The sequence below is a fragment of the Acomys minous genome (assembly GCF_964271855.1).
Source record: "Acomys minous genome assembly, chromosome: 16".
Classification (NCBI taxonomy): Eukaryota; Metazoa; Chordata; class Mammalia; order Rodentia; family Muridae; genus Acomys; species Acomys minous.
Window position 1 is genome coordinate 41,033,579 of NC_140498.1, and position 15,258 is coordinate 41,048,836.

Consider the following 15,258-nt stretch of genomic DNA (forward strand, 5'->3'; position numbering starts at 1 on the left):
AACAAAAGATGGAAAGGAACGAATGAACTAATAAACAATTTAATTCTCCAAAGTGTGGGTATAAAAACCTAGTTTATTTTATGTTTTTGATGAAATTTTCTGCCTTCTTTACTTCCCCAATTCAATGACCAACCTATAAAAGATAATAAGTGTATAAATGTAAGAAAAGGTTTTGAAGGCCGTTTACCAAAGCAGCAGTGGTAGATATCTCAGCTGAAGGGAGCTAGAGCTACAGTGATGGTCTGAACAGTGTGCTCAAGTTCTGCTCTGTGATTTGGTCTTATCTGATACTTTGTGGTTATACACTCCCCCTGCCCTAGACAGGGTGTCTCTGTGTAGCCCTGTCCTGGAATTCACTTTGTATACCAGGCTGTCTTAGAACTCCCAGACTTCCACCTGCCTCTGCCTCCCTGCAAGTCCGCCACCACTGACTGGTTGCATATTCCCTCTCTCTCTCTCTCTCTCTCTCTCTCTCTCTCTCTCTCTCTCTCTCTCTCTCGGTTTTTTGAGACAGGTTTCTCTGTGTAGCCTTGGCTGTCCTGGACTTGCTTTGTAGACCAGGCTGGCCTTGAACTCACAGTGATCCAACTACCTCTGCCTCCCGAGTGCTGGGGTTACAGGCATGCACTACCACACCCAGCTTTTCTTTCTTTCTTTTTTTTTTTTTTAATTGATGTAGTGTTTATTTTATATGTCTGAGTGTTTTGCCTGCATGTATATCTGTGCATCACCTGTGTGCTCATGGCTTCATATATCCCCTGAAACTGGAGTTTCAGATAGTTGTGAACCACCATGTGGGTGCTTGGAATCAAACCCCTGGTCCTCTAGAAGAGCAGCCAGTGCGTCCAACCTCTGAGCCATCCCTCCAGCCTGATGATGCATTCTTTGTCACATGATAAAAGCATCCTAACCCATCTTTTAAAGATTTTAAAATTTTAGCTGGGTGTGGTGGCACATACCTTTAATCCCAGCACTCAGGGAGGAAGAGGCAGGAGAATTGCTATGAGTTCAAGGCCAGCCTGGTCTACAAAGCAAGTCAGGGACAGCCAATGCTGCATGCAGAGAAAACCAAAAATAAATAAATAATTAAAAGATTTTAATGAGTGTTTTGCCTGCATGTGTATATATGCACCATATATATGCCTGTTGCCCTAAGAGGTCAGAAGAAGCCGGGCAGTGGTAGCACATGCCTGTAATCCCAGCACTTGGGAGGCAGAGGCAGGTGGATTGCTGTGAGTTCAAGGCCAACCTGGTCTACAAAGTGAGTCCAGGACAGCCAAGGCTACACAGAGAAACCTTGTCTCAAAAAGGGGGGCGGTCAGAAGAGGCTGTCAGACCCTCTGGAGTTACAAGTCAACTGAGACCATTTTATAGATGCCTGGAGGAAGCCTCATGTGCCTGGTTTCAGTAACACCATGGTTCCTTCTGCGCGGGGTGTAGGAGAGATCATTGGGGCTCATTGCCTCAGTGTCCCTCTGACTGGAGCGCATTGCCTGGACCTCTTGCCACAGCAGGTAGCATTCTGCTGTCTGTTTCTTCCTGAAGGAGTCTTGTGAACAGTACCTCCATCACTTTTGCAGTTTCAGTTTAATGTTCAACCTGGAGCAGGTTGGCGTGTTCTACTGAGCTCCTGGTTCTATTTATAAATGTTTTTATTTCTCTCAGGGGGAGCAAGTCCTTGTCACCCAGGAAGAATGGGCCTGTGGTGGCTCAGTAGGTTTTTACCCCAGAACCAAGCTTGAAAGATGGCTCAGATGTGAGAAATTGTGCAGTGTGTCCTGGGCATGGCTGAGGAGAGGCAGGCAAGTGAGCCTGCTGCTCTCAGAGAAGTATGAGAGGGCCCCCCACACGTGCCCTAAGGAAGGGGGTACCAATCAGGGGGCCCCCACATCTGTCCTAAGGAAGGGGGTACCAATCAGGGCCCCCCATACCTGCCCTAAGGAAGGGGGTACTGATCAGGGGCCCCCCACACCTGCCCTAAGGAAGGGGGTACTGATCAGGGGCCCCCACATCTGTCCTAAGGAAGGGGGTACCAATCAGGGCCCCCACACCTGCCCTAAAGAAGAGGGTACCAATCAGGGGGCCCCACATTAGTCTTAAGGAAGGGGGTACTGATCAGGGCCCCCACACCTGCCCTAAAGAAGGAGATACCAATCAGGGGGCCCCCACACTTGCCCTAAGGAAGGGGGTACCGATCAGGCAGCAGGACTGGTCATGCCGTACGCAAGGCTTTCCCACTGGGACAGTAAAGTCAATTTAATATGATTATAATGCTTGCATCAATTTTGAGTTTTGTTTGTTGGGCCAAATATTATACTCACGGCCTCAGTCACTGTTAAGTACTATACCACTTGGCTACAGCCTCAGCCCCAGAAAACCTTGTTTTAATTATGAGAACGCCCCTGAAGACTTCAGTGGGGCTGAAGAGATGGCTTAGCGGCTAAGAGCACTTGCTGCTTTTGCAGAAGATGTGATTTCTGGCCCAGCACCCACACGTCTGCTCAGGGCTGGCTGTAACTCCATGCCCAGGCGACCCATTGTCTTTCTCTGGCCTGCACTGGCACTACACCTTGTGATCCTCTTTCATCTATGCAGGCAAACACTCATACACATAAAAATTTTTAAATCAAGTCCTTTTTTCTTTTTTTCTTTTCCTTCAAGACAGGGTTCCTCTGTGTAACCTTGGCTGTCCTGGACTCATTTTGTAGACCAGGCTGGCCTCCAACTCACAGTGATCCACCTGCCTCTGCCTCTCAGGTGCTGCCAGCATATGGATAAGGTGCATGAGGACTGAGTTCAGATCTGTGTAAAGCTGGACTCAGAAGCATGCATCTTTGATTCCAGCATGAATACAGCAGCAGGGGGGTTGGTGGGGAGGCAGAAAAATCCCCTAAGCTCACAGGTAGCTAGCCTGGTGTACGCAGTAGTAAGGAAGAAACCCTGTCTCAAAGGAGGAGGAAGCAAGGACAAACACTCCAGGCTGTCTTCTGATGGCCAACAGTGTGCTGTGTGACGGACACCCATACACAAATATTGTTTTTAAATGGTTAAAATGGTGTCTTATGTATATATTTACCACACAGAGAAGCAGCACAAAGTCATGGTGTTTTCTTAGAAAATACCACACATGAGGATTTACACTACAATTCTTCCGATGATTGTGGTGGCACATATCTTTTGTCCCAGCACTCAGGAGGCAGAAGCAGGCAGATCTTTTGAGGTCCAAGCCACCTGGTCTACAGAGTGAGTTCCAGGGCTACACAGAGAAACCTGTGTGTGTGTGGGCGGGGGGGGGGGGAACCCTGTAATCCCAGCACTCTGGGAGGAAGAGGCAAGCTAATCTCCCTGAGTTTGAGGCCAGCCTGGTCTACAAAGTGAGTCCAGGATAGCCAAGGCTACACAGAGAAATCCTGCCTTCAAAACAAAACAAACAACAAACACATACATACACACACAAAACAAAAACAAAAACAAGCACAAACACACATACATGCAGTAAAATTCTTTTAACTCAGTAGCATTTTTTTTTTCTGTTTCTGTTTATTTTCTAGTTGAATTTTCTACATGCAAGAGAAATCAGAGTGATGTGGATATTTACCAAAACTCACTGAAGCTGACCCCCATGACATTGTTGGACAGTTCTACCATCCAGGTCAGGAAGGTCATCCCCGTGTGTGAGCAGATATTGGGCATGTGTGCCCAGGGCAGCAGCCTTCGATAGAACCTTTGAACCCAAACCAACAGGCTGTTAGAGCTCACTGTGTGTGGTCTCTCAGCGTATCTCACCCCTCCCCCATCCCCTCCCCTGCCCTCCCCTGCCCTCCCCTCTCCTCCTCTCCCTTCCTCTCTCTTCTGTTTTCTTGTTGGAGGCCAAACCTAAGGCCTCATGCATAGGAGACAGGTGCTCAAGAAATGAGGTTCGTTCCAGACTTTGCTTTTTTGTTTTTGTTTTTCAAGACAGGGTTTCTCTGTGTAGCCCTGGCTGTCCTGAACTAGTTTGGTAGACCTGGGTGACCTGGAACTTGGAGCAATCCACCTGCCTCTGCCTCCCACCATCTCCCAGCTGTTTGTTGTTGTTGTTTGGCTGGTTTTTTGTTTTGGTTTGGTTTTATGAGACAGGGTTTCTCTGTGTAGCTTTGGCTGTCCTGAACTCACTTTGTAGACCTGGCTAGCCTTGAACTCACAGCAATCCCCCTGCCTCTGCCTCCTGAGTGCTGAGATTAAAGGCATCACCACGCCCAGCCTCCCAGCTGTTTTTTTGTTTAGTTTTCTTTTTTAATTTTATGTGTAAGAGTGCTTGGCCTGCATGCCTATATTTGCACCACATACATGCCTTAAGATTTATTTTTATAATAATTTAAAATTTGCAATTATAATGTAATTACGGCCTTTACCCCTTCTTTTTCCTCCTTCCAAGCCTTCTCATGTAACTCCTCCCCTCTCACAACTAAATGCCTTTTTCCTTAATTGTTGTTAGACACATGTACCCACACATTCCTAAATACATATTTATAACCTGCTCAGTTCATGTAATGTTACTTGTATGAACATGGTTTCAGGACTGACCACTTGGCATTAGCTGACAACTCGGGGGCTCTGCCATGGGGAAAACCATCTCTCCTGCTCTTAGCTTCCTTTAGTAGCCTGTTCTTCTTTGTCTAAGGCTAGAATTGATTTGTTTGTTTAGGCAGGGTCTCACTATATATAGCCCTGTCTGGGTAAGAACTCACTGTAGTAAACCAGGCTGGCTTCGAACTCAACAGCAATCCACCTGCCTCTGCCTCCCTGGCATTTTTTGTTATTTTTAAATGATGTGTGTCTGTTCTTGGGTAGTACTTGCGATGCAGAGGCCTGGGGTGTCCAGAGCATCTGATCCCTGCATCTGAGGTTACAGGCTGTGGTGAGGATCCTACCGTATGGCCGGGAACTGGACTCAGATCCTAGCCATGTGTTTATCTGTCTGTGAGGCAGGGTCTCACTGTATGACTCAGGAGGCAGGCACTGAACTCGCGGTTCTCCTGCTTCCCTGTCTCCTGCGTTCTGGTATTTCACACGCGTGCCCTCCACCCTGCTCTGCGCACCCACCTCTTACATGTGTGCCTGAATCACGACAGCTGCCATGCCGTGAGATAGCATCACCTCGCCTAAGACTTCTGGCTGTGGTTTCCTTGGAGCTAGAAATATCTGGTTTTGAAACTGTGGCACCTGCCACTTGTTCCTCAACATTTGTACTGCATAATTACACCCCAGGCCCTGTTTCTTACCCCTGGAACTACCTGTCGGGAGAGCGTGGCTTTTGGCTGGCAGCTGGAAGAGGATAGGAGCTGCCTGTGGTCCCCACTGGCCCAGCCTTCCATTGGTGTGAGACAGAGACTAAGTGCAGCCGCCTCAGCACGGGGAGGAAGTGTGCCCAGCAGGCTCCTTGTGACCTTTGCCCCTTTTTAGATAGCCTCTAGCTACAGTGGTCTCAGTGGGTCTTCCCAAGTAGAAAGCTGTTTGTAGCAATATCCGGCTGGTTTTTGTTGTTGTTGGGTAAAGATTATTGTATTTATATTTTTTGTTTTTTAGTTTTCAAGACAGGGTTTCTCTGTGTTATCTTAACAGTCCCAGGCTGGCCTCGAACTCACAGCAATCTGCCTGCCTCTGCCTCCCAAATGCTGGGATTAAAGGCGTGTGCCACCACACCCGGCTGTATTTTTATAGGTGGAGTTTGGGGCAGGAAAGATGGCTTAGTGCTTAAGAGCATTGGCTGCTTTTCCAGAGGACTTGGGTCTGGGACAAATGCTCCCTCACAACTCTTTGTAACTCTAGTCCCAGGAGATCTGACATCCTCTTTTGGCTTTCATGGGTACCAGACACACATTTAGGCAAAACATCCATACTGGTAAATAATATTAACTTTAACTGTTTTTGTTTGTCTGTTTGTTTGTTTGTTTTTGGTTTGGTTTTTTTGAGACAGGGTTTCTCTGTGTAGCCTTGGCTGTCCTGGACTTCTTTGCAGACTAGGCTGGCCTCAAACTCACAGTTATCCTCCTGCCTCTGCCTCAATTTAAAAATTTTTAAAAGAAGACTTATTGTTGAGTGTGTTGGCACAGTCCTTTAATCCCAACACTCAGGAGGCAGAGGCAGGCAGATCTCTGTGAGTTCAAGGCCAGCGTGGCCTACAATGAGAGTTCCAAGACAGCCAGGGCTACACAGAGAGACCCTGTCTCAAAAAAAGAAAAAAGAAGATGTGTGTTGTTATTTCCTGTCTGGGTGTTGGTCTGCTTTGCTCATGAGCACTGCATGTGAGCTGTGCCTGCACAGGTCAGGAGAGGCTGTTGGAGCCCCCGGAACTGGAGTTAAACTGCCTGAACTGGTTGCTGAGAACTGAACTCAGGTCCTCTGCAAAGAGTAGTAAGAGCTCTCATCCATCCATCCATCTCTCTGGCCCCAGGAGTCAGGCTTTCAAAGCATTACTGCGGACCTGTCCCTAGCCTTTCATTGCTTGGAATCCATGGCCCTGTCTGGCAACACATGTACTCTGTGAAAAAAAGTTGTTCTCCAAAGTCAGTGAGAGCTTCTCAGAGTAAATTAGTTATCTTCTTAGTCCTTCTTAGAAAAAAAAGTAAAAACAAAAACCAAGTCCTTTAAAATGTGAACTCTCAATGCATGTACTAAAATTGTTTTCAATCCTACAGGGTGTGTGAGATGACAGACTGGTTAACAGAAAACCCCCGAAGACGGGGCTGCAGGGTTTAGCTGCTCCTGTCCCCTCTGGCATCCTGGGACCTGCCTCCTGGGCACATCAGGCACCATGGACTCGCCAGGGTACAATTGCTTTGTGGATAGGGACAAGATGGACGCATCTATCCAGGACCTGGGGCCAAAGGAGCTGAACTGCACCGAGCTGCAGGAGCTGAAGCAGCTGGCACGCCAGGGCTACTGGGCTCAGAGCCACGCCCTCCGGGGGAAGGTGTACCAGCGCCTGATCCGGGACATCCCCTGCCGCACAGTCACACCTGACGCCAGCGTGTACAGCGACATTGTGGGCAAGATTGTGGGCAAGCACAGTAGCAGTAGCCTGCCCTTGCCTGAGTTTGTAGACAACACTCAGGTGCCCACCTACTGCCTGAACACCCGGGGAGAGGGGGCCGTGCGCAAGATTCTCCTGTGCATTGCCAACCAGTTCCCCGACATCTCCTTCTGCCCTGCCCTGCCTGCTGTGGTGGCCCTGCTACTGCACTACAGCATTGACGAGGCGGAGTGCTTTGAAAAGGCCTGCCGCATCCTCGCCTGCAACGACCCCAGCAAGAAGCTCATTGACCAGAGCTTCCTGGCCTTTGAGTCCTCCTGTATGACGTTTGGGGACCTGGTAAACAAGTACTGCCAGGCAGCCCACAAACTGATGGTGGCCGTGTCCGAGGACGTGCTGCAGGTGTACTCTGATTGGCAGCGGTGGCTGTTTGGGGAACTGCCCCTCAACTATTTTGCCCGTGTTTTTGATGTCTTCCTTGTAGAAGGCTACAAGGTGCTGTACCGAGTTGCCCTGGCCATCCTCAAGTTCTTCCACAAGGTGAGAGCAGGACAGCCCCTTGAGTCAGACAATGTAAAGCAAGACATCCGCATGTTTGTCAAGGACATTGCCAAGACAGTGTCCCCTGAGAAGCTACTAGAGAAGGCCTTTGCCATCCGCCTGTTTTCCCGCAAGGAGATCCAGCTCCTGCAGATGGCCAACGAGAAAGCGCTGAAGCAGAAAGGCATCACTGTCAAGCAGAAGAGGTAGGCGGAGCCCAGGGGCATGCGCATGTGTGCGAGTGTGTATGAGTTATGTATCTGTGTGTATGGTGTGATTGTGTGTGCGTGTGTGGTATATATATGTATGTGTTATGTGTGTGCGTGTGCGTGCATGCATGTTGTGCATGTGTTATGTGTCCATGTGTGTTGTGTGCGTGCATGTGTACATTGTGTGTTGTGTGTGCGTGCGTGTATGTGTTGTGTGTGTGCTGTGTGTGCTCATGTGCGTGTTGTGTGTTGTGTGTGCATGTGTGTATGTGTTATGTGCCTGTGTTATGTGTGTTGCGTGAGCGTGCATATGCGTGTGCTGTGAGCACATCTGTGGACTGGCAAGCTTTAGTGGAATACATCCTTTAGGTCTGAGCATGATCGTGTCCTGCAGCCATCAGTCTGCTTCTGGCCTTCTGTCTGTTCACCTGCCCACATGTGGACACAAAGACACTAGACAGCAGGAAGGGCTTTGCAGTTATGGCCTTAACAAGACAGAGGAAGCTGGATACTACTGGGGGGTCAGAAGGTCAGACAGTTACCAGGGTGGCCTCCTAGAGGTCACATCAGAGCAGCCCCTGCTCTGCCCTTCCAGAGCCACCTTCATGGCTGGCATTCTTTTGAATGCTGACTGTGGCCTCCCTGTCCCTGGGGGGCAGGGTTGGGGAGAGTCATGTGACATGTGACACTGGAGGCTGCTGTAGGCATGGCTGCTGGCATGGAGTTGACTTTCTCCTGGGCCCAAAGGAAGGCATGTCTGGGGTCGGTACCCACCACTAACCTCGCCTTGTCTGTTTTATTTTTCTTCTTCTCCGTGTCCGTTGCTTCCTCCTGTTTCTCAGTGTCTCACTTTCTAAAAGGTAGGTCTGAACCACACCTGGATGCTTGCCTTCTCAGCCCTGCTTTCCTCCAGGGCTTGGCTGCTTGCTGTCTCCCAAGGCCTGCGTGGCTCTGGTGGGCTGGCTTCTGCTTGCTGCTTTAGCTTGATTGATGCAGGCACTGTCTACCTGTCTGTCTGTCCATCTTTCTGCCTCAGTTGTTCCATCTGCTGGTGCTTGGCTGACTCTGCAGCCCTGTCTTGCTGGAGGCTTTTACTTCATTTATCCTGGTTTCTTAAAGAAAGGCGCTTTTGTCCCCCATACCTCCAGGCTGGGCATTCCCGAACATCAGGTGGGAGGTGGGGCTTCTAGGAATAATTTTGCCCCATTTCCACCTGGCACCCAGAACCAGGCTGCAAACCTGGCTGAGTAGATCAGATGCCCTTTCCAGGCCGTGGACCAAAATGAAGCCCTGGGGCCACAGGGGAGGGGCGCAGTCAGGACTGTGGCCGCTGTGGGCTCTGAACAGTCCTCTCTTCCCCCAGGCAGTTTGTGCACTTGGCTGTCCATGCGGAGAACTTCCACTCCGAGATTGTCAGCGTGAAGGAGATGAGAGACATTTGGTCCTGGATCCCTGAACGTTTTGCCCTCTGCCAGCCCCTCTTGCTCTTCTCCTCGCTACAGCATGGGTACAGCCTAACCAGGTGAGGTGCCCCCAACACCGAGAGTCACACCCTGCACTCTACTTAGTAGCTGAAAATGAGCCTTTGAACCTGCGACCCTGGTGAGGTCCTGCGTCTTCCTGTGAGGCCTGGGAATCAAAGCGTCTGTTCCTGGCCATGTAAGCTTTGGAAGTCATTGCTGTGAGCACCACAGCCGAGGGCTCTATAGGCACCACAAAGATACAGCAGTCAACGTTCCCATCTCTGTCAGGAGGAAGTCAAGTGGGCAGGTGGCCCTGGCCTCCCCACTATCCTCACCCACCACGTCCATCACCACCCTGCACCAAGTACAGAGCCTGTGGGGCTCTGCTTATGTAAGGCTTTGGTATCCTAGCAGGAGCATACTGCCCTCCAAGGTAGCTAGGTCAGGCCTAGTTAGCATTCAAGCCTCAAACTCTGGGCCATCCAACCCCCAAGGCCCTGCTTGCAACCACACAAGCATTTTGACTTGGTTAAAAGTCACTTGTCCCAGCCCCCAGTGGCCTGAGCAGCACAGTGGCAAGCTCGCCTTCCTCACGTGTCCTGTTTCTCTGGTTCCTGCTTCCCTAGCTTCCAGCACTCAGTTTTGCCTGAGGGGGAATGCACTGTGAATCTTCTCCTTTGTCATGCCAGGGCAGCCTGGCCCTGCCGAAAGGACACTGCATGGTTCTTAGCCACTGTGGACAAAAGTGGTGGGAAAGGAGCATTGCCCCTAGGCCCTCTACCCTTGGGACTGTCCTGTCGGGGCTGGCAGTGATGGTAGGCAGTCAGGGAGGACATGCTGGGCAGCACATATGTTTCTGCTCCCAGGTTCTATATCCAGTGTGAAGGACACGAGCCCACCCTCCTGCTCATCAAGACCACGCAAAAGGAGGTGAGGAGCCTGCTGCTGAGACCCAAGTGTGGACAGCGTCCCTGCATGAGAGTCACAGGGGAAGACAAACTTCCCCAAGGGGTCACTTCCCTCTCCCACACCCTTTTTACCATCAGTGGTGGGAGGTTGCACCCCCTAAGCTGGGGCTTGGCCTCTCAGCACACTTGAGGAGGACAGAGGCACAGCCTCACTCAGCTTCCTCCCTAGGTTTGTGGGGCTTACCTGTCCACAGACTGGAGTGAGAGGAACAGGTTCGGAGGCAAGCTGAGCTTCTTCGGGACTGGAGAATGCTTTGTTTTTAGGGTAAGTTGGGCTGAGTATGGGGTTCCTCTGACCACTCCCCCCTTAGCTGTTCCCATCTCTTCAGATGGTCTGAGCCCTTCAATCTGCCCTCCAAGACTGAGTGTAGACCCAGCATCTGTACTGGGCCAGGGTATTGCCTGACCCCTGGCTGTTACAGAGGCTGGCGAGAGGGGCTCAGAAGTCACCAGGCCATGTACCTGGCAGCCCTGCACAAGAGCCTTGTTTTGTTTTCATTGTATCTAATATCCTAAAACATACTCTTGGTTACTTCTGGGTTTTGCTGCTTAGGCTGTGAGTACCCCAGGAGCTAGCAGGACCTCATCTGCTAATGTGGTGTGCCATTGCCACAGCCCCTCACTCAGGCACTCACGCACAGCACAGTCATGGGATGGACATGGCCTGTGGCTTTGGAACGGGAAGGCCCAGTGAGGTGCCACATGCCAGTAACCCTGACTGTCGCCATTCCTCCGCAGCTGCAGCCGGAGGTACAGCGGTACGAGTGGGTGGTCATCAAGCACCCAGAGTTAACCAGACCATCAGCCTTCAAGTCCTCAGAGACTGCAGCCAGTCCCTCCCTCCTCAGCCACCCCGTCTCTTCAGACCCTGCTGATCGCCTCTCACCTTTCCTGGCTGCCCGGCATTTCAACCTACCCTCCAAGACTGAGTCCATGTTCATGGCTGGGGGCAATGACTGCCTCATCATTGGTGGGCACCTGTTCCCTTCACCTCACTCTGGGTCCTAGCTTATTGGGAGGGGAAGATGGAGGATCTTGGGTAGCTGAAGCCCCTGTGCTGAATCCTTGTAAACACGTACGTATATTAAGCAAAGGAAAAGGACCTGGGTTGTTGTGGGAACACCAGGCGTGAAAGATGGGGGCTTTGGACTAGCCAGCAAGCATCAGCCAGGGTGCCAGGCCCGTAAACTTGTGGTCTTAGAGGACCCTCTAGTCCGAGGGGTCCCTTTACGGAGATTGCTAATTAGCAGAGCGTTGGAGGACAGAGATGACAGGGTAACTGGGGATGGGTGTTGCTGGAGCAGAAAGACATCTGATCACCTGCACATCCCACAGGGGGAGGAGGTGGCCAAGCACTCTACGTTGATGGGGATCTGAACCGAGGCCGCACTGGACACTGCGACACTTTCAACAACCAGCCCCTTTGCTCTGAGAACTTCCTCATCGCAGCTGTGGAGGCTTGGGGCTTCCAAGACCCTGACACCCAGTGACAGGCCTGCATTGATGGTGACTGAGCCACACTGTGGGGTGATGGGACTGAGGCCCAGCTGCCTCTTCGGGGAGCAGGGAGTGAGTGAGACATCACCTCCAGGAGGTGTGCCGGTTTGCCACCCAGGGCTACATTTCTCTGCCCCTTGCTGCTGAGAAAGGGCAAATGAGTTTTCTTGCCAAACTTGGGTCTGTGGTGCCCCCTGCTGGTGCTTTGACCCTGCAGCGCCTCAGACCTCTGATGCTCTGAGATGTCCCTGGGATATACTTGGATAGGGGATGGCGCAGCACCCCTTGGTCCAGAAGGGATGAGGGCTGGAGAGCCGTCTTTGTCTTTTGTCTTTGTGTTTCTGCAGCGCCTGAGCTCTTGCTGCACCTCACTGCAAGTCCACACCTGAAAGTGGCTGCTGGAGAGACTTTCTTTGACCAACTTGACCAGTCTGTTCCATTTCCAGGGTTTTCCTCAGAGATGACTGGACTCAGTGAGGCATTTGCCTCTCATCCGTGTAGCCTCCTTGAACTCGTGTAATTTTGGTGACTGCTGTGTTTCCTTTCCTTGTCACTGTAGTGACACCCCAACCCTAGCATGGCATGTTTGTGTCAGCCCAGCCCTCTGCCTTCTCCTGTGGCCCTGGGCTTCCCCTAGACCTGCTCACATAGCATCTGATAAACCAGTGTGACCTGCACCCTCTGCTGTCACTGTGGCTGGCCACGTGCCATATCCTCTGTGTGCTGCCCCTTCTCCCGTTATGGTGTTCAGGTCTGTGGTGTCTGTGCTTCCTGAGCCCTGTAGCGGCCTGGTACACAGCAGATGCCGAGGGGAGTGCTGCTGCTGAGGACTGTGGCAGGCTCCGTTTCCCCTGACCTCCCTCCCGCCCCGTGACCTTCCTCAGCTGGTCCTGAGGGTCTAGGCACCACAGAGGAAGGAGAAGAAGCAGTGGCCCAAATGGCTGTGCTGGGGCCATAAGAGCAGGTGCCTGGCTCCCACACGACCTGTGCTTGTCTCCACACTGGCACTCACTTTTGCTGTGGGGGGGGGGTCGTCCTTCCCTGCCCACCTATTCATATCAGCTCTCAGCAGGGCGCAGTGGCCTCAGAGGCAGGCCGGGAAGGATGCTCGAGCCACTTTGGCCCACCTGGTAAAGCCGCCTAGAACTGAACTCTGCACAGCGGATCAGTTCTCCCACCATGACTCGGTACAGGGAAGAGGTACTGGGAGGAACTGTTGTTGCTCACCTCCACAGAATGTCGTAAGCTTTGCTGGCAAGATTATATACTAGGTAGCCCACCCGGCCTGGAACTCCCTGTGCAGCGCAGGCTAGCCTGGAGAGTGCTGTGTAGCCTAGCATGGCCTCAAAAATCATGACCCACCTCAGCCTCCTAAGTGCTGGGCTGATAGGCCTTAGGCCCAGCTCAGCACTCTCCTGTTGCACCAGCTCCAGGGCTCCAGGCCTCTCCAGGCTGTGCTGTCATGATGCTCACCCACACATTGCCACTGGGACTCAGCATCCTTTCTGAAGCAATGGAGTTAAGTGGGCAGGATGTGCAGGGCCCTGCAAGGTTCCTGACTGGATACTGGATTTCTTATTTTGTGTGGTCCCCACTGGCCTTCCTAGGGGTCTAGCCCAAGAAGACCGAGCAATGCTTAGTCATGATTACATCATAAGCAAAGTTCTTAGCTATCTCCCCACAGCATAGGCAGTTCTGTAAATTTAGTCTGTCCTTTGTCCTGACTTTTCTACCAAAAGGTGCGTGTCATTTTCTTTGTATTCTTATTCTTATCCTTGTTCTTACCTTATACTAAGTGTTCCCACTTAGTATTTATTTTATTAATATTTTCTATTATTTATTAGCTTTTGATGTTAAAAACAAGCCAAAATTTGATGGCAGTGTAAAGGACTTATATTTTAGAAGCATTTAAACATTTGTTTTAAAAACAAATACTAGGGCTGGAGAGATAGCTTTGAGGTTAAGAGCACTGGCTGTTCTTCCAAAGGTCCTCAGTTCAATTCCCAGCAACCACATGGTGGCTCACAACCGTCTATAATGAGATCTGGTGTCCTTGTCTGGCCTGCTGGCTCACATGCAGACAGAATACTGTATAAATAATAAATCAATCTTTAAAAAAAAATAAATAAAAATTACAAATAAATACTGAACCTAATTTAAGCCAGTTCATTAAATAAGTTTGTTACTATAAACCATATACCTTTGGCGCCTCAGAAAATCAGTTTATATTTTGGTTTGGTTTGGTCTGTGACAAAATTGCCAGTGTCATGTAGCTTGGGCTACCCTTGAACTGTCGCTGAGGCTGGGCTTGAACTCATCTTCCTGCTTCCATGCCCCACGTCCTTGGATTATAGGTGTGTGCCACCATGCTTGGTGATAATCAGCTTATTCTTTTTTTTCTTTTTTTAAAAAATTTATTCAGATTACATCTCAATTGTTATCCCATCACTTGTATCCTCCCATTCCTCCCTCCCTCCCACTTTCACCCTATTCCCCTCCCCTAGGTCTGTGACCGAGGGGGACCTCCTCCCCCCACTTTATGGTCATAGGCTATCAAGTCTCACCTTGGTTGCCTGCTTATTCTTTCTCTGAGTGCCACCAGGGCTCCCCACCAAGGGGAGTTCATCAAATATGGGGCACCAGAGTTCATGTCAGAGTCAGTCCCTGTTCTTCACCCAGCTGTGGAGAATGTCCTGTCCATTGGCTAGATCTGAGTAGGAATCAGCTTATTAAAATAATTTATAATACAACACTAGGTGTTTGCAGTTTAAGAAAAAAAATATATATAGTGTTTTAAAGAGAATGAATATATATGTTTTTTGAGACAGGGTCTCTCTGTCTAGACCTAGCTGTTCTGGAACTCACTCTGTAGAGCAGGCTGGCCTCAAACTCACAAGATCCACCTTGCTCCGCCTCCTGAACACTGGGATTACAGGCCAGTATTGCCTGGCCTAATTCTCTATTTTATTTATTGAACTAAAATTGCTATTTTTCCATTTTCTTTTTTTGTTTGTTTTTGTTTTGTTTGTTTGTTTTCCAAGACAGGGTTTCTCTATGTAGCTTTGGCTGTCCTGGACTCACTTTGTAGACCAGGCTGGTCTTGAACTCATGGAGATCCACTTGCCTCTGCCTCTCGAGTGCTGGGATTTAAGGTGTGCACGACCACACCCAACTGAAATTGCTATTTCAATTTTTGCTATTTTTGTAAGCTGCTTGTTTTTATTTTTTTCTAGTTCTCCAGAGCAGTTTGTTTTAGAGCATTCTGGATTTCAGATTTTCAGATGTCTCTTACCCATTTCCTGAGTTCATAAAGCTTTTCTGCCCCCCCCTTTAAGTATTTTATATTTGTAGGGTTTGTACCCATTTTTTTGAGATGCCGAGGGTTGAACCTAGAACCTTATACATGCTAGGCAAGTTCTCTGCACTGAGCCATGTCCTCAGCCTACATTTCTATATTGAACTGATTTTCAGTTTAAGTCAGAGTTGCTGGGATGGAAGTTTTCATAGACCCTCATCCCCGTGTCCACCATCAACATCCAGGCTGTTGGTGTGGTGGCACAGCTTCA

At 50.1% G+C, this 15,258-nt stretch overlaps 1 protein-coding gene across 2 annotated transcripts; it reads left to right on the forward strand.

Annotated features, from left to right (window-relative positions):
• The first annotated feature begins 6,795 nt into the window (after positions 1-6,795).
• TBC1D24 (TBC1 domain family member 24) lies at positions 6,796-12,676 on the forward strand. 2 transcript variants are annotated; one of them, XM_084761259.1, is made up of 7 exons: positions 6,796-7,761; positions 8,607-8,624; positions 9,128-9,286; positions 10,094-10,157; positions 10,365-10,460; positions 10,934-11,165; positions 11,531-12,676. In XM_084761259.1, the coding sequence occupies exons 1-7, from the start codon at positions 6,797-6,799 to the stop codon at positions 11,683-11,685; spliced, it is 1,689 nt and encodes a 562-aa protein (XP_084617385.1). In that variant the 5' UTR covers position 6,796; the 3' UTR covers positions 11,686-12,676. The 2 variants fall into 2 exon arrangements, with proteins under 2 accessions (XP_084617385.1, XP_084617386.1); XM_084761260.1 differs by lacking the exon at positions 8,607-8,624.
• Positions 12,677-15,258: the final 2,582 nt, after the last annotated feature.